We start from the raw sequence: 23,698 nt of genomic DNA, 5'->3' as shown, positions 1-23,698 counted from the left end.
CATTTGAGATGTGTCCTTCTAAGCAAAAAAAAAAAACCCTAACAGATATAAATATCACACAAATTAGTGGCTTATTGTTGTGATCAACAGATTGCCATGAAGCAGTATATATATTTAAAAAAAAAAAAAAAAAAAAAAAAAAAATTTTTAAGACAATTCAATAATATCAAATTAATACAAATTAATCTCCTTTTTTTTAAATATTTCGAGCATTGATCATAGTAATCTCATTAAAAGTCAAACGGAATTAACGGTAAAAATATTGAACTATCAACTCGCGTGGTAGTTTATACAAACGTGTCGACTGACGAGCCGTCTACGACGAGTCGTTTAGCCGTCTACGGTGGACTATTGAACGGCCACGTCGAAGAGTTAACCGTCGCGGACGCGTTGACGAGCGTTTCGACTCTTTTGTTTAGTCGTTGAATTCAACTAGTCCGTTGATGAACGATGGACTAGTCGAATCGTTGAATGTACATAGACGGTTAATTTAACTAGTCCGTTGATTCAACGCTAGACATGCGCAAAACAGTACGTCAAATAGTAATGCAACATCACGCATCTCTTCCACGGAAGTGATATTACTCCGTAACATCACACATTACCCGATCGATTTTTAATGAAATGATGACATTAATAATATTATAATGTTTATATCTGAGGTTTATATTATATTAATGGTGATATGTGAAGTATTACAGATCATATTGAAAAATAGCAATAATAACTGCAATACTTATTAGTTATTACATATCGTAAAATTACAATTTAAGTAAATATTTAAAAAATGTAGTTGATTTTCCTTCATACTTGGCCACGTACTTTATGTTGTTTGTTAATAATTATAATGAACGCAAGCAAATGTAAAACAAAATAAAAAAAAGTGAGTGATGCGAGTGATGTTTGTAACTGATGCGTAATGCGTGATGTTGCATTACGTGTCAAAGTGATGTTACTTTTGTACTATTACACGCATTACCTACCCATGTCTATTCAACGCCCATGCCTATCACGAATCGCGTCGTTTGTGTGTATCTAGTATCTACTCGTGGTCGTTATCGTTGTTGTTTTTTTTTTATTTGAATCTCAAATCAGAAATCAGTCTACTGGTGTATACGTAATTTGGAGTTCTCAGAGTAAACGATTTTTGCTACGTACGCTATTTTAATAGTTCCGTTAAAATGTCAGGTGTAGAAACTCAAGACAATGCTAATGCTGATACAGAACAAAGGACTAACGGAGGAAATGATGAAGGAGATGCTTGGGGAAGTCATGATTCTTCATCAGAGCGCCGTTATGCAAGAATGCCTGTGGATAGAAACGCTCCATTTTACAACATGAACCACAAACATCGTGGGATGGCAATCATCTTTAATCATGAACACTTCGATATCCACAGCCTTAAGTCTCGCACTGGAACAAACGTCGACAGCGATAATCTTTCCAGAGTGCTGAAAGGATTGGGGTTCCGTGTAACGGTATTAAACAACCTTAAATCTGAAGATGTAAATAGATACCTACAACAAACAGCAGAAATGGATCATACCGATAATGATTGCTTGCTTATTACAGTGTTGACTCACGGAGAGTTGGGCATGCTTTATGCTAAGGATACGCACTATAAACCAGATAGGTTGTGGTACTATTTCACTGCAGATAAATGTCCAACATTGGCAGGTAAACCAAAATTATTTTTCATCCAAGCTTGCCAAGGGGATAAGTTGGATGGAGGAATTACTCTCTCCAGTAGATCTGAAACCGATGGGCTGGCAAGTGCATCATATAGAATTCCTATTCACGCTGATTTCTTGATAGTATTTTCAACTGTTCCTGGATTTTATTCATGGAGGAATACAACTCGTGGTTCTTGGTTTATGCAAGCACTTTGTGAAGAGTTGCGCTATTCAGGAACTGAAAGAGACATTCTCACTCTCTTGACCTTTGTTTGTCAGAAAGTGGCACTGGATTATGAATCTAATACACCAGATATGTTAACAATGCACCAACAAAAACAAGTACCATGCATAACTAGCATGCTCACCCGCTTACTTGTTTTTGGAAAGAAATAAGAATATTATTTCTACTTTTATTGTTATTAGGTAATATGTACCTCCTTTTTAGGGTTCCGTAGCCAAAATGGCAAAAACGGAACCCTTATAGTTTCGTCATGTCCGTCTGTCCGTCTGTCCGTCTGTCCGTCTGTCACAGCCGATTTACTCGGAAACTATAAGTACTACAGTGATGAAATTTGATGGGAATATGTGTTGTATGAACCGCTACAAAAATATGACACTAAATAGTAAAAAAAAGAATTGGGGGTGGGGCCCCCCATACATGTAACTGAGGGATGAAATTTTTTTTTTCGATGTACATACCCGTGTGGGGTATCAATGGAAAGGTCTTTTAAAATGATATAAAGTTTTCTAAAAAACATTTTTCTTAAAGTGAACGGTTTTTGAGATATCAGCTCTCAAAGTCGTAAAAAGTATGTCCCCCCCCCTCTATTTTTATAACTACGGGGTATAAAATTCTAAAAAAAATAGAGGTGATGCATGCTAATTAACTCTTTCAACGATTTTTGGTTTGATCAAAGTATCTCTTATAGTTTTTGAGATAGGTTGATTTAACTGTAATTTATTATATTTGCTGCTACGGAACCCTTTGTGCGCGAGCCCGACTCGCACTTGGCCGGTTTTATTATTTGTAATTTTTTTACATTTCCTTTATTTTTAATAGCATTGTGAACACTAGATTTGTCTAATCTAAAATGCTTTAAGGGCAGTCTCAACTATTTAGTTTTTATATTTTTATAAAACCAGTTTTATAATAATAATAATAGTTAATTAAGGATACTCATTTATATGAAGTAACTAACTGATTGAAAATGTTTTTTACTACATAAAGAAAAGCAATGATGTAATTTTAAAATACATAATTCTAGATCTTATTAATTGTAAGTAAATAAATCTTTTATGCTCAAATATTGTAGAAAAATTAAACGCACAAGCTTGTAATCAATTATTACGCTTGAACTTTTTATAAAATTTAATGTACTTAATAAACATTTTGAAAGTGATATAGCATCGAAATCTCGCCATAGATCTACTACATATCATTAAATTTTTTGCCATCATATTGTATTGATCAAATGTATTATTAGATTGAAAAGTGATTAATTAGACTGCACCTAAATTTTGTGTAGTACATAAACTGCAATGTTCAGTTACTTTAATAACTATTACATAAGATAGCATTTATTTTTAATTACTATAATATAGTATACGTAAAAGACCTGTTACTGCCATAATAATACTACTGTAACTTGCCTCATTCTTTGTCTGATAAAAATGTGTTTCATCATTGAATTAATCCTATATGAAACTTTGTTAAAAGACATTAAATATTTAATTCAAGATTTTATAATATACTATCCAAACTTGAAATTGTCAAGGTGTGATGTGATAATGACTGATGTAGTTTTGGCAATTAAAAAATGTGTGCCATGTAGATGTGTGTGCCTTGGTAACATCTAGGAGAATATAAAAAAAAATGCAAGTGCTTTGTGGATGAATTTCAGATTTGGTGATATAACAAAATAAAGTATTTTGTTACCTATCTTAAGTATTTTTGTAAAACATAAGTAATAAATTCTCTTTTCAAGTCATTTGTTTCATTTTATACCTAATTTTACTATACTACTAAAATGAATAAAAATAAAAAACAATAATTTTAAATAACAGTTTATTAAAAACAATAAAAATTAGCATATAATTCCTTTGGCTCTCTCCTGTATTTCCCAACACTGATCCCAGAATTGGCTGAGTCTTTGCTCCTGATTTGCGCAAAAATGTTTGAAGTCACGTAACATTCTCATTTGGAAAGCTTCATCTCCTGTGGCCGTTGTTTGAGACCACTTCCATTTCTTGGATATCATGTGGTTCCAAGACCATAGGAATCCCATCTGAAGAATGCAATCATGAATTAACTTTTTTTATTTAATATTATAAATTCATGTTTACAATTGAATTTAGTTACATGGAAGCAATGATATTATATATAGAAACAAGAGGTAGATACGTCATCAACGCACCAAAACTGATTCCGTGAATTGGTCCCATTTGGGACCAATGCAATCAGTCAGATTGTCACCGGTCCCAGTGAGCGCATGTGCCTATGTTACATTAAAGTTGTCGAAAATGCCTTCCTGTGTGTTCAGAAAGTGCACGTATTCGTGCAAAAAAATAAAGAAAGATAAAGGAATATCATATCACAGCAAAATATATTAAATTATTACAGTTTAAGAGTAAAAATAACAATTTACAATTCTTTATTAATGACACTTGCTTGTCACGTGTATTGAAATAATGAAAGGGATAAAACATTGCTTCAATCACTAGTGTGACAAAGCTAGCGTACACTGTGTTCAAAGATTATCATGTAGATACGATTATTGAAAATAGAACGGTTATTTTATTAATTTCGATTTGGGTAAATACTTGATTAATTTTATATTTAAATCCACACAGTGCATATAATTAACAAATATATCTATTTATTATATACAATGAAATCGTGATGGCAAAAATGTTTGTTTGCAAAAATGATGTTGAATATACGTATACATTGAAGAAAAGATTATCGCTACTGACGAAAAAGGCTATTTGCTTTTCTGTAAATAGCTATTGAACATATATAAATTTTATTTGTGTTTTAGATAAAAAAGGCTTATACTTCATCCTTTCTTTTATTTCATCCTTTTTTTTCATCTAGGCACCACTATTATTATAATTATCCTACAAGTTGGAGTGATGACCTTGTACGGGTTTCGGGAACTGCCTTGAAACGAATAGCGTAAGATCGGTCCTTATGGAGTTCTATAAGGAGGACTATATGCAGTATGCTCAGCAGTGGGTGATTATCGGGTGAAATGATGATGACTTAAACGAACACCACAGCTAGTAATAAATACTTAATACAGTTATATCTCCAAAAAAGTTTTTTTTTTTTTTCATTTTAATACGACATCATAATAATCATAAAATAGTGAATGAAATTGTCACATTTATTTACTTGTGCAGGAAACCTAACATCTATAACATTGAACCTTCTGTGTCGTTTATCTATGCCAATTACCATGGCAACTATTTGTTTATTTATATTTAATTGGTGAATTCTTATGACTTTTGCTTACACCTGCGCGGAAGTGACAAACTATCTTTGTCTTTTTTATTTATATCATTTTATTAGAGCCATCTCTCTTATACAGTCTGTCAATGTAATAAATTAAGTAAAATGAAAATTGTATTTGTGTGTGCCTGACACTGCATATGAAGCATTTTTTTTGGATATATTGTGAGTATATAACGTATCTATACATAAAATATCATTGCATGGAAGTTAACGTTTTTAATTTTTTTTAGAAATATCACATATCTAAATCACCTAATAAGTAATAACTTTTTCATGTAAAGAAATAATGAGTTGATTAACAAAACTAGTCTTTAAATACTACAAATTAAAGATTATGATTATATCTAACTGTATTTAGAGGAACTAACTTTTTATTTTATAAAATAAAAAACTTAAATTAAAATTACTCCTAACAATCGTAAACGTACCCGTCGGCTGTTGTCATAATCGTCCTTATTTTTACCGCTTACATGTCGCGTGATGTATCCTTCATGAGGACTTGGAGCGGCTTCAGAATGTACGGGATATCTGTTTTACAAAATGTTAATTTAATACATTTAAGTCATAATAAAAAGGGAGCTCAGGTTTATATAAAACACCAAAGTCCTAGAGATCTGGTCAAGGACATTTCTATACATGCGAAGGTCATAACGATACTTAATAATCCTCTGTAAGATCTAAATCTTTTGGCTTTTATAATGAAAATTTTAGAGATGAGTTGATATGGTTGCGTTTAATTTGGAAAACATTTAGCAAACATTAATGATTAACAAGGCGGTTAAAAATGGATGATTCATTTTTAACAAGCTCCTTGCGTGCGACTTAAAACGCGTTGGTATAATTTTTTATTAAGTTATTGATGAGTGATGACTAATGTAATGATTGTCTATTGGGAAATCACATGTAACTTTCGAAACTAGTAATGTTATTTCTATTTATGCAAAATATCTGTGTATTAATGTTCTGATTAGGTACCTATTCAATTAAATTAATGATAACATTTAAACACATTACACAATACAAATACTAACTACATAGAAAAAGTTATAAATTAACTGTCGCTTATCAGTTTGATTAATGAAATAATGCATGACCCTAGCTTTTTGTTCATTGTTGAAAGGCTAGCGAACTTTCGAGCACCTACCCACATTTAGTTCAATGCTCGTCGGCGTCGATACAGTCTGACCCCATCGATTAACAAGCAATATGTTCTATTACGTCATAGTAAATGCCGTTATACACGACCGCCCTCAACGACCTCTACCTTGCACCCTTTGGTGACCGTTAGAAAATGAATCAAATGAAAATGGTTAATGGCGTTAAATATAAATATATCGATCAGGACTCAGCGGTCACTGTACAGTGTAGACGTAAAATGTATTGTAGGTAATATTAATGATGTGGATTTAATTCATATTAAGAAATAGGCGTCTCATGAAAATTACTGAAAATTTTAAGACTATTTAAAATTGGCGCGAATGAATTAATAAAAGATTAATTTTCATATTTTTTTAAGAACTGATAATTCATTCACACACAGACAGTTCTGTAAATGTAGTTCCGTTTTCATTATTATTAAATGGCCTTACTTTTGATTGACTACACTAATTAGGATAATACTCACGTACAATAACATTGTTTACAAATTATCCCTGATATGGTAGTTATACGCTATATTTTATTAAAGGTTGGATTCGCTGTTTATAATTTGTAATATTATTATAGTCCTTTTCACCTAGGATGATTCCTGTGACACTTCATCGTGTTCCGAATTACGTATTTTATGTTTAAAACGCCAAAATAATTTTAGTGCATAATATTTTTATTTTAAGGCGGCATTATTACCAAAAATATAAAAATGAAATATCTTAAGCTAATAAATACAAAACAGTATTGTTTAGTTTAATATAATGAAAAATAAAATAAAATAACACAAAATACGCAATTCGTGTACATGAAATGGATCGTTGAAAAATCATAGAGTTGGAAAATATATAATCGGCGCCCATCTTGTGATCGTTTGTCAATCGAGTAAATCGTCACAGTACGAGTGCGAGCCTTGTATACAAGTTGTATTTTTATATTGATACTTTACGTGGTATTCTGTTATTGTTACTAATTGTTATTGTTGACTTTTTGTTGCTGTTGTTTGCTAAGTTTCCTTAGTTAATTGTTGGCGAAATGCCGAAAAAACTAATTTTGGTACTTTATTCAAATCGATTTCATTTCCATATAAAATATTATCGATTATCGGAAACAATTGATATGATCTCAGTAAAGACATCTCTACACGTGTCAAAAATCGATATGTCACAGAAATCATCTTAGGTGGAAAGGACTATAGGTACCCTTTAAAATAACCAATACTGGAATTTTATACTATTTAGTTGCTGGTTGAAGTACGAAGAAATTATAAATAATTTTAAATTTAGATTATGATTCAACAAAATTTTTTTAAATATAGTTAGTACGTGCGAATAGACAAAAATTCTTATAATTCCGGATTTATGTTAAATTCTATATTTTATACTAACTTTCCTCATACGTCTTTAACGCTTATAAGACTAACTTTTACACATTTTACATTTATTATATAAATCAATTTCAATACCTGCTCGCATTCAAAGGTTTATTGATAGGTTTCCTCAAGGCCCTCTGTTCTGATTTAACAGTGGTAGGTATTAAAATGAACATATTCCCAGTGACATGTACATATAAATGGTCACCAACTCCGGCCGCGTGTGATGTACTTTCTACTGTACATTTGATGAAACCGAATCGACCGACTATTGCCTCTTGGAATAGGAATAGACGCTCCGCCCATTCTTCTTCGGGGAATCCTGTGAGACATTTTGATGGTTAGGTTTGAAAATGATGGGTATATTAAAAAAATGCAATTTATATTTTTTCATAAAAAAAATCAATATTCATATCTGCGATAGTAACGCAATGAAGGAGCTCCTTCTTTGCGTCACATCATTATTAGCTAATAATGATGTTATAGTAAAAGGAAATCTAGGCGAGCTTATTTTTTAAGGAAATTCAATATTTCAGGCTTCTAAAATATTTACTATGGTATTTTTTGCTCGACTTTTTTAGTTATTTTTTTTCGAGTTTAGTAATGAAAGGTATATAATCGGTCATCGGCAAACCTGTTCCCATTTTAATGGCGTAGTATTAAGTAGCTTTTTCCTTAAACTATTCTCGTAGTTATATCGCTTTAGAGAATATTTGATAATAAATAATAATACTGCGAATTAATTTGCAATAAATAACTGCTAAAAGTTGCTGTACAAGAATTCATTTGTTATGACAATTATGACAATTTTATTGAGGAAAATAGGTATATATGTAAAAAAAGCAACTTAAAAACAATCTTTCTAATAATTCTACCAATGATTGTGATAAGTACCTTCAAATAAAGCGCTTTTTCCTCGTAGCAATGGTTCTTCATTTAATGGAACATAAATAGGTCCTCGTAAGGGGTCGGATTTCTCAGTGAACGGCAATGCTAGTGGGTCCGCCGGGATCGGGACCATTTGCAAACGACAACTCTGCGCTTTTCTCGCCCAGCCAAAGATCTATAGAATAAGTTTTTAAAAATACATTTATTTCTTATTCTTTTTTTAAGATACGTGAAAGTGACAGGTAAAAAATAATCTAGAGCCACATTTAGAGCTAGCGCGCACGAGCAACTTTGTCTCCGCAACTATTTTGTCTCTCCCATCAATTGTATGGGGAGTTGCGTCGCTACGTGCGCGCACTTTCATACTAGCCCTTGGGTGGAGAGACAAAATAGTTGCGGAGACAAAGTTGCTCGTGCGCGCTAGCTCTTATATTCTAATTTTTGTTTGTCTTAACCAATTGTTGAAAACATTTTATTGGTTCTAGAACATTATTATTTTATTGATAAGTAATTAAATTAAAATATTCAAAAATATGCATGATGTATTCATGCATATTTTTGAATATGTTTTACAAAACGTAATGTCTTATCAAAAAGAGTGCAATTTTTTTGTTTTTTTTGTAACACACGGAAGGACACACGGAAGGTGGTCCCACTCTAAGGGCGGCCGTGTAAGCTCACCAGTTCAGCGACAATGTTCCCGCTGGCCACGGCCCACTGGATGCACATCTCGTAAGCCTGGTCCGGTCGGAAGGTTGCTTGGTAACGCGCGTGACCCCACTCTATCCGATCGCTCTTGTTGTTCACGTCTATGTCCAAGTGCGTGTTCTTGTATAGGGGCACTGTATGGAGAAATTTGTTGTAATCAATAATTTTAGGGTACTGTATGGAGCAATTTATTAAGAATTTTAGATTTAGATTTCTCGAACGCTTTGTTGGTCAAAGGTCCTACAGTAAAATAAAGATGCTAATTTGAGCTTCGATTTTTTTTATATCTGTTCGCAAATAAATCTTTTATTGTAAAAAAAATTGCGCATTTCAAAGTTATTGCACAAATAGACGACAATAAACAACGATATGCTCGTTATTTTTTCTTCTTCATACAATGCGATATTACATATGACTTACTATCACCATTCCCCAATTGCATATAATTAGGGTCAATATGATCACAGAGGAAAGCAGGGATTCCAGAATCATCAACCACAGGACTAGAGCCAGATATATCTATCGCGCCGCTGTTAGTTTCTGAACGAAGGATTGGTGACCTTGGACCCAATACCTCTACCTCCATCCATTCATTTTCAAAACTTTGCAGGTCACCCAGTGGTTTTACGTAATCTATTAATTCTGAAAATAAATTATTAAAGAACGTTTACAAAGTTTAAAATCCACCATTTTCTACATACAAATAGTTAGCAAGTAAAATGTTAAAAATTTTATAAATATTTAGACCATTATAATATATCACCTCTTTCCTCATCTTTCTTTTGTGGAAGAATATGGTACATATAATAACCTACAACAAATCGTTCTAACATATCACCAGACGCATGACAAATCATTTTTTCATGAAGTAATTTCTGGAAGAAAGAAAGAGTATTACAATATCAACATATAACTAACATGTATTGAAAATAAAAATTGGTTGAATTTATATTTTTGATAACATAAAAACAAAAATATAAATTCAACAAAAAAAGGTCGTGTTCCATCGTTACAATATTGTATTCACTGAAAAGTGCTTCATATTGGTTGAAATGGTTGTTAATCATCTCAATAGATGGCGCGCGGTGTGTCCCTTAGATACATAAAACTGAAAGAATAGAATAAATTCGATTTCTCTGGCGGGTCACGAGTGGCTGAGTTGGTCAGGCATCCGCCCCGGAATGGCGCGAAAGGATGCGGGTTCGAGTCCCGCCTCGTGATCGAATTTTTTCTATTCTTTATAAATTTATAAAAAAAATTGGAATTAAAAAATTAAATTACCTCCATAAGGCTAGTTGCCTTTTCATAAGTGACGTTTTCCATGTTAGCTTGAAGCCAGTGAATGGCGTATATTGAAACAAATGCATGCGATGGTAAGCTCACAGTTTGTTGTAGGAAGCCCACACCGAGTGTTGGGTGACGCATACGATCTCTTATTTCGGATATAGTCGCGTTCGATTTTAACTTTGGCTCGATTACCCTAAAATATATATGACATTATTTGCGTGGAAAATTTTGAACAGATTAGAGACTCAGTATCCAAAAAGATAATGCTCTTAGCTCTGTTTCATTTTTGTGTTTATTGCACGCCTCATAAGCGAAGCGTTGAGGTGGGTACTACTGTCACTTCGCGCAAAACATCTGATTTTTCAAACTTAAAATGTCTTTATGTATCATACATTGCACTTGTAAGATAATACATACACACACATATTAAGAAAAAACACTATTTTTAACGTTCATGATATTTTTGATGTCATTTTTGTTATTTAAAATAGTTAAAAAACAGTTTAAAAAAGTTCTGTCTTGGACGTCCGTGTGTCTGTATGTGCGGATCCTTTTTCTTGTTAACACGATAGCGAGCGAAATACTTTACTAATCGAGTCTTTTTTTTTTCTCTTACGCTTGAGTATGCTCAGGAATAGAACCCTTTCATTTTTAAGGGTCTGATTCGATGTGGTTTAATTGTTATTAAATAAACAAAAATAATAATTAATAAATATTTATTAAAAAAAAATTATGAGGCGTGCACTTTTGGATTTTCCAAATTATTTGGAACTACTATCACATAAGTTTTCATTTTGGAAATACATCTTTGAATACTGTTTGTTACTGTAATCGATCCTAAATAAATTATTGACAGCATGGTGAGTAGTATCAGGAAAGTTAAAAATATTTTATTAATCTGAAAACAATACCCGTCATCATACGCGTCTTCACTTTCACCCGTTTGAGATTGAGTCCTCTCTAAAACAGTTTTAGCTGCGGCCCTGTAATTTGTACATAGATCAACACATCACGTAGACACCATTCCATGAAAGATTATTCACTAAAGCATTAGTAGCAAAAGCAATCGAGGCGAAATAAGTAATAGAATATTATGAAGGTGAAATATAAAACGATGTATACTGTAACCATTTTGCAGAATAACTTGTAAATGAAATGGTTTCAGTAGCCATTAAATGTAAAACAAGAAATGAGTAAGTCATTATACTCACTTGGTCCCTTGGCTAGCATTTAGTGACTTAGTAGGTGAAACTTGCTGCAATGAAACATTCAGTAAAGTAAAGAGTAACAAGCGACCTAGAGGAAGGGAATGCATAGTTATAAAGCAAAATAAAGAGTATTAATAATAAAATAAGTAAAGTAATTAAAATAATAATGGTCTCTATAAATACAGTTTGCAACTCTTATATTGATTCCAGCATGATATATTAGCATATAAACTATAAAGCGTTATAATAAGAAATAAGGAGAATGACAGATAAAATAATAAAGAGGTGACAAAACAGAAAGTCAAAAGCAGCACTCCATAAGCAAGCCATCCTATCACCGCATTCGAAAAAACGTGTCTACAAATGTAAGAAAAGCCACAAAGGGTGCACTCAAACGATGATAATGAGCAACCTTATTGCAATGACAATAAAGATTACTTATTAAATCGTTTTGTAAAGACTGCACTGCGATTCAAATTATGTTTTACAAAAAGCAATGACGTAATTTGAATCATAGCTTATTTGTAAAAAAGATGATTTAATAAATTCATCCTCAACCATGTTTTTCCTTTTGTAAAGATATAATAATTCGGTAAGCGTTCCACTGCTTGCAATGCAATGCTTAGTATGCATGATAGGTTAAATTAATCGAAATTCATGGAAAAAAATAAATAATATGGAACTATTAGTTACAGATAAAGGATTTGATAAACACGATTGAGGTTTTCATCTTTTTTATAAACATATCGGTATATATAGGTACTGACATAGCCTCGATCCGAAGGCGCGGTCGGTCGGGGAGTCGCGTGCTGCCGACGCGCTCCCTGAACGGAGAGCTCGACACACCGCCCTGCTACACCACACAACACGCGTTATACAACACTATCGTACTTACAACTTTATAGTTTTCGAATTTAAACCTTAGATCCCTGCAGTTAAGATACAAAATTCTAAGAGAAATAAAGGACTTTAATTACTTCATGGTATCTATCTAGTATGGCATTTTCGAGTTTAGATCTATAGAAATAAGGTTGAATTTCGAAAAGAACACCATCTACGTGTCGAACTCAATTGTTGAACTTTTGTTTTCTAAATACAAGGAAGCTAGCAAACAATAACAGTGTAGTGCAGACCGTGCATATATTTTGCTTAACTTAGAAGCGGTGCTCATATTTAGGCATTGGGTACTAACTATTTAAATAGATATACTATGTAATGATGACTTACAAGCTTCATTTCTTACTAATAAATATGGTAAATGCTACAGCTGTACAAGAATTATTATTGCTAAGAACTTCTGGAACCCACTGCTTTTGTTATAAAATTATATTATATTTAATTATCAAATCTATTAGTTATAACGTTGTTAAATGGTTACATTATTGTTAAATCGAGCTGTCATACGCCACACCAATATAATCAATTTAATTTCAATTTTGTTGTATTTTTATTGTATAGTAGATGGGAGATGATGATGTAGGCAAAATAACAAGGCAAAATCGGTGCTTTAAAAAGTAATTTAGAAAGGGTTTTATAAGCAAGGATGTGTGTGAAAATTATGAATGAAATTTGACCTACTATTATTGAACTTAAATAGAGAGCGTATTCGTGTATGGGTTACAAATTAACAATTTGAATTAATATATTGCAATTATATATTTTAACCGTTAACAGTAAAATGGAACGTAAAGATAAAAGTCTGGAGTCACACTTCTACAATCTACGGTGGTGTACCTATAGGAGAATGGTATAGTATGTACTAAAATTATTGATATTTCTAGCGTCAATAACGAAAATCCGTTAGCCTAAGTGAGCCTGCACTACATAATACACGTAAAGATATAAAACGGGCAAGCTTGTAGGAGTCTTTATTTCTTTTGATTTGCTGCAAATTTTCGTTGTTACATCTGTGGGGAACTTTTGTAAAATTTTGATGAGGGGATCTTGAAGTATTTAAAAAATGGTGAAAATTTTGAAAAAATAATGAAATGTGGGGGAGTTGCGGCGTTTATTCTGAAATAATCTAGCCCATATACCTGGGCGTTCCGCGTGAGGATGGACGTGGAGTGTCGCCTGCGAGTGAGCGCGGAATCCGACGCGTTGCACGCGGCAGCCGCCATCTGCACCCACACCGAAATCTCCTCAAAAATATCCCATCTATTCCGGATTTATATCCAACGATCGTTACGACCGTCATAAATCCCGCAAAAAATTTGGAAAAAATCTATCGCCTCTTGTGTTCCGCGTTCAAAAACTGTTTCGAACGCCCAGTTTCCGAGGCCTTTTTTGTTTTATATGTTCGTTGTCAACATGTATGCATGAACGATCTCAGTTAAATAGTTTCGCACAAAACGAAATCATGCAAAATTGGACTCAAACAAGAAATTTTAAATATCACTGGGTGCGAACATTAAAGTGGATCAAATGCCGTGCGATATAACACAGTTACAGTATTGGAAGTATATATGACAGAAACATATTGCAACATGCATACTATATCTAAGTGAAATTTAAAATTCCGTGTTTGAGCAAATAAATATTATACATACTTACAAAAAGGTCTCGTTAATATGAATTATTATTTGAAGCTTTGTAAGTTTATTATTTGTTTATATTAAATTGTGCAATTTAAAGTCATGCAGTGCAAATTCTACGTGTTTTACATTCATTTGGGTGCAAATGTTCATGCTAAGTCAAAATCTACTGTCACAACAACATGAGGCAAAATTGAAAATTATTTACAAAAGTAGTTATTACAAATAACAATTCAAATGAATAATGTATTCAAATGACAGCTTAAGATAAGTTCTTTAAATATATTCTACTCGATAAGATTTTAATTTAAAAAAAATACCAAAGTTAAAACTACCCTCATTTTCATCACTATCTCACCTTATATACTTACCCTTTGTTTATTAGGTCGTTTGACTTTATTGAAATAGGATTCGGTCATTTTGAGGAATCCTTCGGTGAGATGATCTAAGTCATGTCGTGTGGGGGTCGGGTACACGTCACAGTGTGTCGACTCGTCTTCCAGTATTTGCTTTGTGGCCGGATTGTTGAGCGGTAACAAAAGTGTTCGGAACCGCCAATATTTTAATGGCTGAAAGAATATAGAGATATTTAGTCTCCAAGCTAACACGGTTTAATATGGAAATTGTAATAAGGAATAAGGTGCGATTATAAAAAAATGACAAGAGTATTATCAAGTATTAATTTATAATTAGTAAGTGAGGTCTAGATTCTGTCTAGACATCGCAAAAAGCATTATTATGTTTTTTTTTTCATAAAAGAACATACAACTATACTTCATATTAGGATGCTTGTTCCTTTATGATTTTACATTGATAACATTAAATACGTTTACCTCAACAAGAGAAAAGTCTGTATCTCCCCTTGTACAAATATAATGGTCCATATAGTTCCAGTTGTAGTTTTCCAACTTCTCCGTAGTGAAGGCGACCCAGGACACTTCATATGTATCATGATTTGGCGCGTGGAAGCGATATCGGTAGTGGATGTTGAACGGAGGATATGGATGCCTAAAATTTTACAATTTTAGGACTTTAAAAAAGTAGGATCTCGTATTTTACACAAAAACTACCTAAGTGGAAAAATAAAGAATGTAGAGTTACATCTAAATTTTAAATAAAAGTTAGCAAATAATTTCATATCATAATTCGTGAATAAATAGATGTTTGGACTATAGGACGTTACAATTAAATTATTGCTATGATAGAAAGAACACTGCGGTTTACCTCGGTCTATATCTCGTGACAGTAATAGTAGACCCGACCAACGTCAGTTTATGGAATATCCGACCAATAGAGAGCAAGTATCGTTTAGTAGGTGCCGAGTTCGCGGGCTTCCCGCACTGCGGCGCCACTTTCGATGGCGGCGGTGTGTGCGTGGAGGGACAGTGAGATTCTATCACTTCATTCTCATTTACTCCGACGATCAGCTGAAATCCCTGGAAAATATTTTGCTAAACTTAGCAAGATATTTGTAAATGTGGTGTATGATATTATGAAACGATTTACAATCTTTTGTAACGACTTAATACATGAAAGATATCTTAATGAATACTGTGTTTTTAGTGGTAATGAGTAAAGTGACTATTGAAAGGATCTGTACCTGAGCCAATCTCTGCGACACGAGTTCTTTGAAAACCTCCATAGTGGTCAACGGTTCTTTATAAATAGCTCTGTTTTGTGCAAAATCAGCGTTCACATCATCAGGCAAAAGATTATAGTCCGACACTAAATAATCATTTTGCAGCGAACGTTTGTCCGGAAAATAATCAGTTGTGATCGGTAAACAAGCTGGTATGGTCAGCGACTTCCAATCCACTCCTGTTTTAAAATAAAAGTTTGTAAAATATGGTACTAATATATGTTAATACACAAACTCCAACATTACTCGCTTCAAACTAAGCATGTTAATTTCGATTTTAGTACTAAATACAGTGAGTTATGTCAACGAAATTTTTTTTCTTTTCCCATTAATGATCGAGATGGACCTTTTAGATTAAACGTTAGGTTGAAGTACAATCTGCTTATTCAAGCCGTTTTGAACAGCCAATAGCATTTTTCATGCGATTAGAACCCGTATTAACCCACAACCAAGCGTATTAGTATGACACGCATGATTCGAGCAAGTAAAATATGCATATGACTTATGAGTTAATATTACAATGATTAAGCTTAAAATAATGTTAAATATGGAATAAATATATATTTTTGACTTTTTATATATTTAAATAAAGGAACATTGCTGACCAAACGAAAATTTATGTACTAACGCTATCTAGTACTTGTATACTTTAAAATTTTAGCTGTGGAGTCATAAATTTCTTATTTGGTCCTAAATTTCTATATAATTAAATACTTGGGTGTGTATGTATATTTCAAAAGTGTTTTCTAGCGATCTTTGTGTGTAACACTAAACAGTAAACATGCAATACGTTTGTTATGACATTGAAAAATATAAATACTTTTGAGCTTTTGTGTGATAAAATTAATAATTGTATACGTCTTTTAAATGTTGCGATGGGCTACATGAAATTTAAAATAGGCATCATCAGCATATTTTGAAGAATGCGTAAAAATAGAGAAAAGATTACATCCATTTTTTTCCAATAGACAGTATTATTTATTTATTAATATAAGTAATTTGATCTGTAACATTTTGAAGTTTAACAGGGAAACTATTTGGATTTAAGAAGAGGATAGAATGGCATTAGATAGAGAGAGAATAGCAGAATAAACTCAAATTTAAGACAACATTTTACGTTCTTCAAAATAAGTGCAATTTTAACAATTCTGGTAGGGAATTCTTAATTAATAATCTTACAAAAGATGTTCATGGAGCCAACCGCTCATTTTTTCCTTGATACTAAGCGTAATTATATCGGTTTTGCTACAATTTTATAAAGCATATCGATCCCCACATATTAATTACGAATGTTGAGGGTTTGCCTCACTCGTTAAGTCTATTATCACGAGACCCCTCGCAAGATCGTACTTTAAACATTTTAAAATAATTCTCATTAATAAAAATAACCTATAGAAGGTTCTAGATCGGTCGCTCGGGGTTTCGCATTTAGAAAAACCTGTATCTAACTACGAGATGCAAATCCAATGAGTGAGATATCAAACCTATTGCTCGATTCGCTTTTGTCCGCAACGTTCCATAGTGTTTGTTGATATTCAATTCGACGATATCATGAAAAATCAGAAATGAGGCGACTTATTATATGGTACTGATGGATTATTATGAATTGAGGGTTATAGAACTCGTTCAAATGTAGTGCAACATTTACCACTAATATTTCTATTTTATTTCGGTCACGCAACACAATCTCAGTTTTGTTTAGTAGAACTACTAGATGTGTTATACGCAAGCATAATAAAATAAAAATTATCATACAAAACTTATGTCAATTAAATTAAATAATTATTTCAAAGAATAATGTACAGGGCAAACTTAGAAGGATATTTACAAGACACATTTACAGAAAGAAAATCATAACAAATTTACATTTATAGCAGATAAAACATTAACAATTTAACCATAAAAAATACAAATAAAAGGTCTAGTCTATCAACAGGTTTATCAGGATCTTGAGTATTTATTAATGATTTCCAGATCTATCAAGAAACATTTTCAATAATTTAATCCATGTGAAAAGATACAAAAATGTAATATTTATAGGAAAAATTCTAAAGATGATAGACTGAAAAAATAAAACAAATTAGTTTGCTTAAAAAAATGGGGAGCAATCGTAACTGAATTTATAATTTGGTCAAATTATTCTATGCTACACTTTTTAATTAAACTATATGTACATTCAATACTCCTATACACATAAGAACATATTATAAAAAAAAAAAACAAATTTCTCATAGTTTAAGTTCTCATACCGGTAGTTAAGGCGGGTGTCCACTCCTGTTCTCCCGTGGCCCCCCACAGTAGGGCCAACGACGCATTATTAGTAGTCGATGGAGTGCCCACTATAGTGCCGAGGACACTTAACGCACCTGACGTGCTTATAAGCCGCTTTCTGCTGCTCATTATGTTACCTGGAATTTTGAATTGGGATTATTTTATGCTGATATTAATATGATTTATATTAAGTGGTAAGTAGATTTTAAGGTAAAACAGAATGGTGAAAAAGGTAGGGTAGTACAATTTAGCCAAAGTTGTGGAAATCATTTATTAAATTGAGAGTCATGAATACATCTAAGCAGAAAGCAATTCATTATTCTGACACAGTTTCCAAACTAGTTCATTTTAAGGACTAGAAAAAAATTACTAATTTTCTTTGACAAGGTTTTGTGTTTGTCTGGAGACGAATCTCATCTTACTTTTGTTCTTACACAGAGGAACAATCTGAATTATAAGTGACAATAAATAGACATACATAATGACTAAACCTTATCTCTACAACATAAAACTCACTATCAACTTGATACACGGGGTGATTATTATTGATCGTCGATCCGTTTTCCTTATTACTAATATCATGATCGCAATGTTCGTGCCGTGTGGACGCGGGCTCGCCCGCCGGCCGCGCTTGGTAATGATGTTGCTGTATTAGCACACCCGTTGGACCTGTTTTTAAGTAAAAAATAATTCGTAAAAAAAAGGAAAATATTGTTACACACCAGAAGATTTTTATACCAAAAATTGGTTGGTTTAAAGATCTTCTGATCGTCGAAATTTGCGTTTTATTGCGATTACATGTCTCGTGATGGACATTTGTCCAATGAACATTGAATTCAATATACATTTGTCCAATAAACATTGAATTCAATATACATTTGTCCAATGTAAATTTATTTGAAACAGTTGTATATATTTTTAACACGCATAAATGTTACTGAATTTGTTTATAAGAAAAAATAAAGTATCTTGAAATATTAAAAAAGAAGCATTTATTTATTTAGCAATAACGAAATAAAAAACATTAAAAATACCTAAAAAAAAACGAAAGGACAAAAACTATAAACAAAAAAGATTGCAATATTTATGAATGTGTACCAGTAATATCCAACTACCCACCTTTCGGAAAAATATGCGTCCACCGGCGTCTATTACTCGTCAATTTCACAGTAACGTGGGACGGATCGAACGGGTTAATCAGCGCTCTTCCCGTGCGTATTACCGGCTTGTGGCTGGTTATAGAACTACGTGGGGATAGACGGCTTATAGATATTGCTGAGTCTGTCGCGTCGCTGCCCGTTTCGTTTGAGTATTTACCTGTAAAAGGTTTATAGAAATAAGTGGCATGTTTCATGCGCATTTAAGAGAGCATTAATTTATCTTAATACCCGTATTTCATAGTTTACATTTCCAACAAGAGGTAACAATATAAAACATAAATTTTTCATTTCCTTGAAAACCTAACAAAATAACATAAATTAGTACAAATTTGAAACATATACAAACACTCGACACAATATTTTTCATAATTTAGCTATTTTTATAAGTCGGATACTTACTGCAATTACTGAAAATGTCACCAAGGCTGTGATGTATGTCTGGATCAGACATTTTCCTCTGATGTATGATGGAAGCAGGTGGACTTTTCCTACTTATGCCTTCTAGACCAGCGACGGATGTTTTTTTCGTCCTTGCCACTTTTTGAACACTGTAATATTATGAAAATTTCCATTATGGATATAAATGATATGCAATTATACGAACCATAAAAGAATACAATACTTAAATTGAAAAAAGATTACAATACTTACCATGTACTATGGGCAGGGGGCAACTGAAAAACTTGTGCGTCATACGCATCATAATCAAAAATGGAATTGTGCATATATTCATCCTCTTTCAAAAGCTTCCCTTTACTTTCATCTTCATACATTTTCTTCAACGGTTCTTGACTTTTTCGTGGCGGCAATTTTATTCTCGGAATGAAATTGGAATATGCAACCTTCTTGTTTGTGGAATAGAATGACAAGTTGATCCAGTGAGGCATTGAATAGTCATCTATGGAGTTGAGATTGCTGTCTTTATTGTGGAACTTTAGCAAAGGTACTGCATGTAACGGTTGTTCTCCGACACAGACCAAGTCGCTGCCTACACCATTATCTATGATTCGTTGTTTTGTTACATTGGTCAGTTCTCTGTCTACTTCGAATACTCCTACACCGGGTGTGATGACCACGCTCAGCTGACCAGTTCGATCAAAACACCTGTCCAGATAATGTTTTTCAAATACTAGAAAAAAACAGAACATTTTATCTTGGCATAAAATGAAAAAGACAAAGTTTTTAATGCAATATAATATACCATTTAAACTCATATTAAGAACTTCAAGAAAATTTCCTTGAGCTGCTGTTGAGTTGATTGCTGTGGGTATATCCATATTAGGTCTCTCGTGATACTGCAGTACAATTTTCTGATAGTCAGTAAAAAGTCTTCTCAATTGAAGTAAAACATTTGACCAATCCTCGTACCTTTCATTTTGTACAGCAACTCTGAGAAATCAGTTAAAATGGGTTAAAGATTTATTTTGCTATCTAACCCAATACCATGAATACAACCTTAACTAATATTCATAATATAATAAAGAATAATAAGTTTATTACTTTAGGCATTAAAAATTTAAAACGGACAAGTGAAAAGGACTTTTCTAGTATGCTATACTCATCATAATTAAGTACCTATAGAAATCTTCATAAAATCTGCCCCTGTAGTCTTTTTGTAAACATTCTTTCATGTGTTGTGGAAATTCTTCCAATGTTTTAGCTTTGTAAAAGGTCCTTGAAAATAGGACTATTGTCACTTCATGATTGCTGCCATTTTTCTGAAATAGTTTGGTTAAATAGTAAAAAAAGACGTGTGGCACTCAGAGACTGCCGCGGTAAAGCTATTGCATAGCATGCCTTCAAGCAACACCTTCGAGCCCGCCGGAGTGGGGAGCGTGAGGTTTTTTCGTTACGGAATTCCTCGACTCGGTCCCCGCGCTCAAGGCCCGCGATAGAAGCTATGCAATAGCTTAAAAATAACATCCAGAGAAGTAGATCAAACAGCAATAAAATTGTGACCGCCTTCTTGGTACAGTGGTTGATGCGCGAGCGTAAAACCGAGGGTTAGATTCCCGGTGGAGACGAAGAAAAAAAAATGTCTCGGTCTGGCAGGACACAGAAAGCTGATCACCTACTAGTCTCTAAAGAAATTCGATCAGTGAAACAGATGTATAATGCATCTGCCCCTTACCCCACTAGGGGACATGGGACTTCACATTTTTCATAAAATTGTAATTAAATATAGAAATTACTCACCTTCCACTTAGCAAAAAGGTCAGCAAGGAATCCATTAACAGCCTTTTCAAAATACAAATCACCATGTATATCAAAATCCCACATTTCTGAAGACATTTGTATGAAAAGGTAGACCATGGACGTAGATGATCGGAACACAATTTTAGTGTCTTCTGTAATTACTCCACAGGCAACTCTGTCGCCTTGAGACCACATTTCGTACACTTGACATCTTATTGCTCCACCACAGTATTCTATTTTCTTGTTTATGTATACACATGTGCTTACCTATAAATATAAGATTCTTTCAATATTGCACGCCTCATAAGCGAAGCGTTGAGGTGGGTACTACTGTCACTTCGCGCAAAACATCTGATTTTTCAAACTTAAAATGTCTTTATGTATCATACATTGCACTTGTAAGATAATACATACACACACATATTAAGAAAAAACACTATTTTTAAAATTCATGATATTTTTGATGTCATTTTTGTTATTTAAACTAGTTAAAAAACAGTTTAAAAAAGTTCTTTCTTGGACGTCCGTGTGTCTGTATGTGCGGAGGATTTTCTTGTTAACACGATAGCGACCGAAATACTTTACTAATTGAGTCTTTTTTTTTCTCTTACGCTTGAGTATGCTCAGGAATAGAACCCTTTCATTTTTCAGGGTCTTATTCGATGTGGTTTAATTGTTATTAAATAAACAAAAATAATAATTAATAAATAATTATTAAAAAAAATTATGAGGCGTGCACTTTTGGATTTTCCAAATTATTTTAATTTATAGTTACAGTCATAATGCTGAAGGATACAATTAAAAAAAAATATAACAAACACATATTTTAATCATAAATAATTATTGTTATCATATGTAAATGTTGTAGATAAATAAACATTTTATGTACATAGTACATACACATTTGACCGCCAGACAAATAAACACAAACTCACTGATAAAATATGATTATTGACAACTATAAATAATTAAATAAAAACAGTAACTTACTAGATGATTTTTTAGCCTCCACATTTCTGATCTTCCCATGTACTGATCTTTGAATGTAAGTTCAACAGAATCCAAAGCCACATCGGCAACATTGACAACATTAACGTAAACATCAGCAAATGTTCTTAATTGAAATGTTGTTGCTATGCTATGTTCCACACTGATTGTATCTAGAAATAATAATAAATATTGGAGCACAATGGAATTTTAAATTTTGGGAATTTATATTGATAGGGAAGGAAATTTTTATTAACTTTAAAATACATTCTAAAAGACTCATTATGCCAATTGAGATTTAAATAGAAAATTTAAATAAACGTACCTCTGCCTCTCCCTGGAGCGTCAACTTTCGTAACTTGTAAAAGCAATCGAGGGTAGTCATTTTCTGGGTGATAAATTTCAACTATATCTTTCTCTTTTAGCCCCGGATAATCTTTTAAATTTATTATGAGATCTTCAGCTAAAATAAAGAGGATAATGATTGTAAATATTTCTAAATAACTGATACTACATTCTATAAACTTAATTATTTTAACATATTAATTAATATATTTATTTTATCAAACTCTACTTTTTATAATTATTATACAATTATATCATTTAGTTATCTTCAGAAATTAACAATTTAATCACAATATAGGTAATGTTGTTATATTTCAATAAATAATTTACTTACTACTGAAGCTAGGCTGATGAACTATTAATTTGAATGATTTCATTGTTCTTAATTGGTATTTACACTAACATATTTTAATGACAAACAGTGAAATGATGATATTTCACTATATAATGTAGAAGAAAATGAGAATTTATAAAAATTCTAAACAAATAATTTTATTTACGTTCATTTCATTTTTAATATTTGTGTAAAAACTAAAATTGTCAAAAACACGTCAAAAATTTTAGCTTGACAAATGACAACTGCCAATTTTATTGCCATTTTACTAACCACATTTAACCACAGTCCCTAACTGACGACACCACAGACGACATAGTAAACTATTTTATATGATTTTTAAACAAATGAAATTAAATCTTCAACTTTGATTATTTTATGCTTATTATTTGTATGCAGTTGAATACTATTGAATTTTAAATATTATTCTTTG

The 23,698-nt window shown here is 32.5% G+C and overlaps 2 protein-coding genes across 8 annotated transcripts; one reads left to right on the top strand and one right to left on the bottom strand.

Moving 5' to 3' along the window:
• The first annotated feature begins 1,044 nt into the window (after positions 1 to 1,044).
• Drice (Death related ICE-like caspase) lies at positions 1,045 to 2,114 on the top strand. Its single transcript, XM_090105453.1, has one exon. The coding sequence runs from the start codon at positions 1,182 to 1,184 to the stop codon at positions 2,067 to 2,069; it is 888 nt and encodes a 295-aa protein (XP_089961579.1). The 5' UTR covers positions 1,045 to 1,181; the 3' UTR covers positions 2,070 to 2,114.
• A 1,619-nt stretch (positions 2,115 to 3,733) lies between these two features.
• Positions 3,734 to 23,475, bottom strand: Iml1 (GATOR complex protein Iml1). 7 transcript variants are annotated; one of them, XM_090105949.1, is made up of 27 exons: positions 23,266 to 23,475; positions 22,912 to 23,049; positions 22,590 to 22,759; positions 21,600 to 21,866; positions 20,979 to 21,121; positions 20,605 to 20,792; positions 20,055 to 20,532; positions 19,803 to 19,951; positions 19,363 to 19,560; positions 18,760 to 18,912; positions 18,222 to 18,380; positions 17,457 to 17,471; positions 15,934 to 16,151; positions 15,558 to 15,769; positions 15,167 to 15,341; positions 14,705 to 14,902; positions 13,836 to 13,919; positions 12,567 to 12,652; positions 11,503 to 11,574; positions 10,586 to 10,784; positions 10,068 to 10,179; positions 9,725 to 9,946; positions 9,278 to 9,438; positions 8,603 to 8,771; positions 7,802 to 8,030; positions 5,619 to 5,718; positions 3,734 to 3,961 (listed from the first exon to the last, which is right to left on the bottom strand). In XM_090105949.1, the coding sequence occupies exons 1-27, from the start codon at positions 23,306 to 23,308 to the stop codon at positions 3,761 to 3,763; spliced, it is 4,539 nt and encodes a 1,512-aa protein (XP_089962075.1). In that variant the 5' UTR covers positions 23,309 to 23,475; the 3' UTR covers positions 3,734 to 3,760. The 7 variants fall into 7 exon arrangements, with proteins under 7 accessions (XP_089962075.1, XP_089962076.1, XP_089962078.1 ...); XM_090105950.1 differs by having other exon boundaries at positions 12,567 to 12,649; XM_090105952.1 differs by lacking the exon at positions 12,567 to 12,652 and adding an exon at positions 11,803 to 11,846.
• Between the last annotated feature and the right edge of the window lie 223 nt (positions 23,476 to 23,698).

The sequence above is a fragment of the Colias eurytheme genome, chromosome 9 (assembly GCF_061535395.1).
Source record: "Colias eurytheme isolate Ceu_HAF_F1 chromosome 9, ilColEury1 Martin Lab GWU primary, whole genome shotgun sequence".
Classification (NCBI taxonomy): domain Eukaryota; kingdom Metazoa; phylum Arthropoda; class Insecta; order Lepidoptera; family Pieridae; genus Colias; species Colias eurytheme.
Note: the sequence above shows the minus strand (reverse complement) of the source record. Positions and strands in the feature narration are given on the sequence as shown.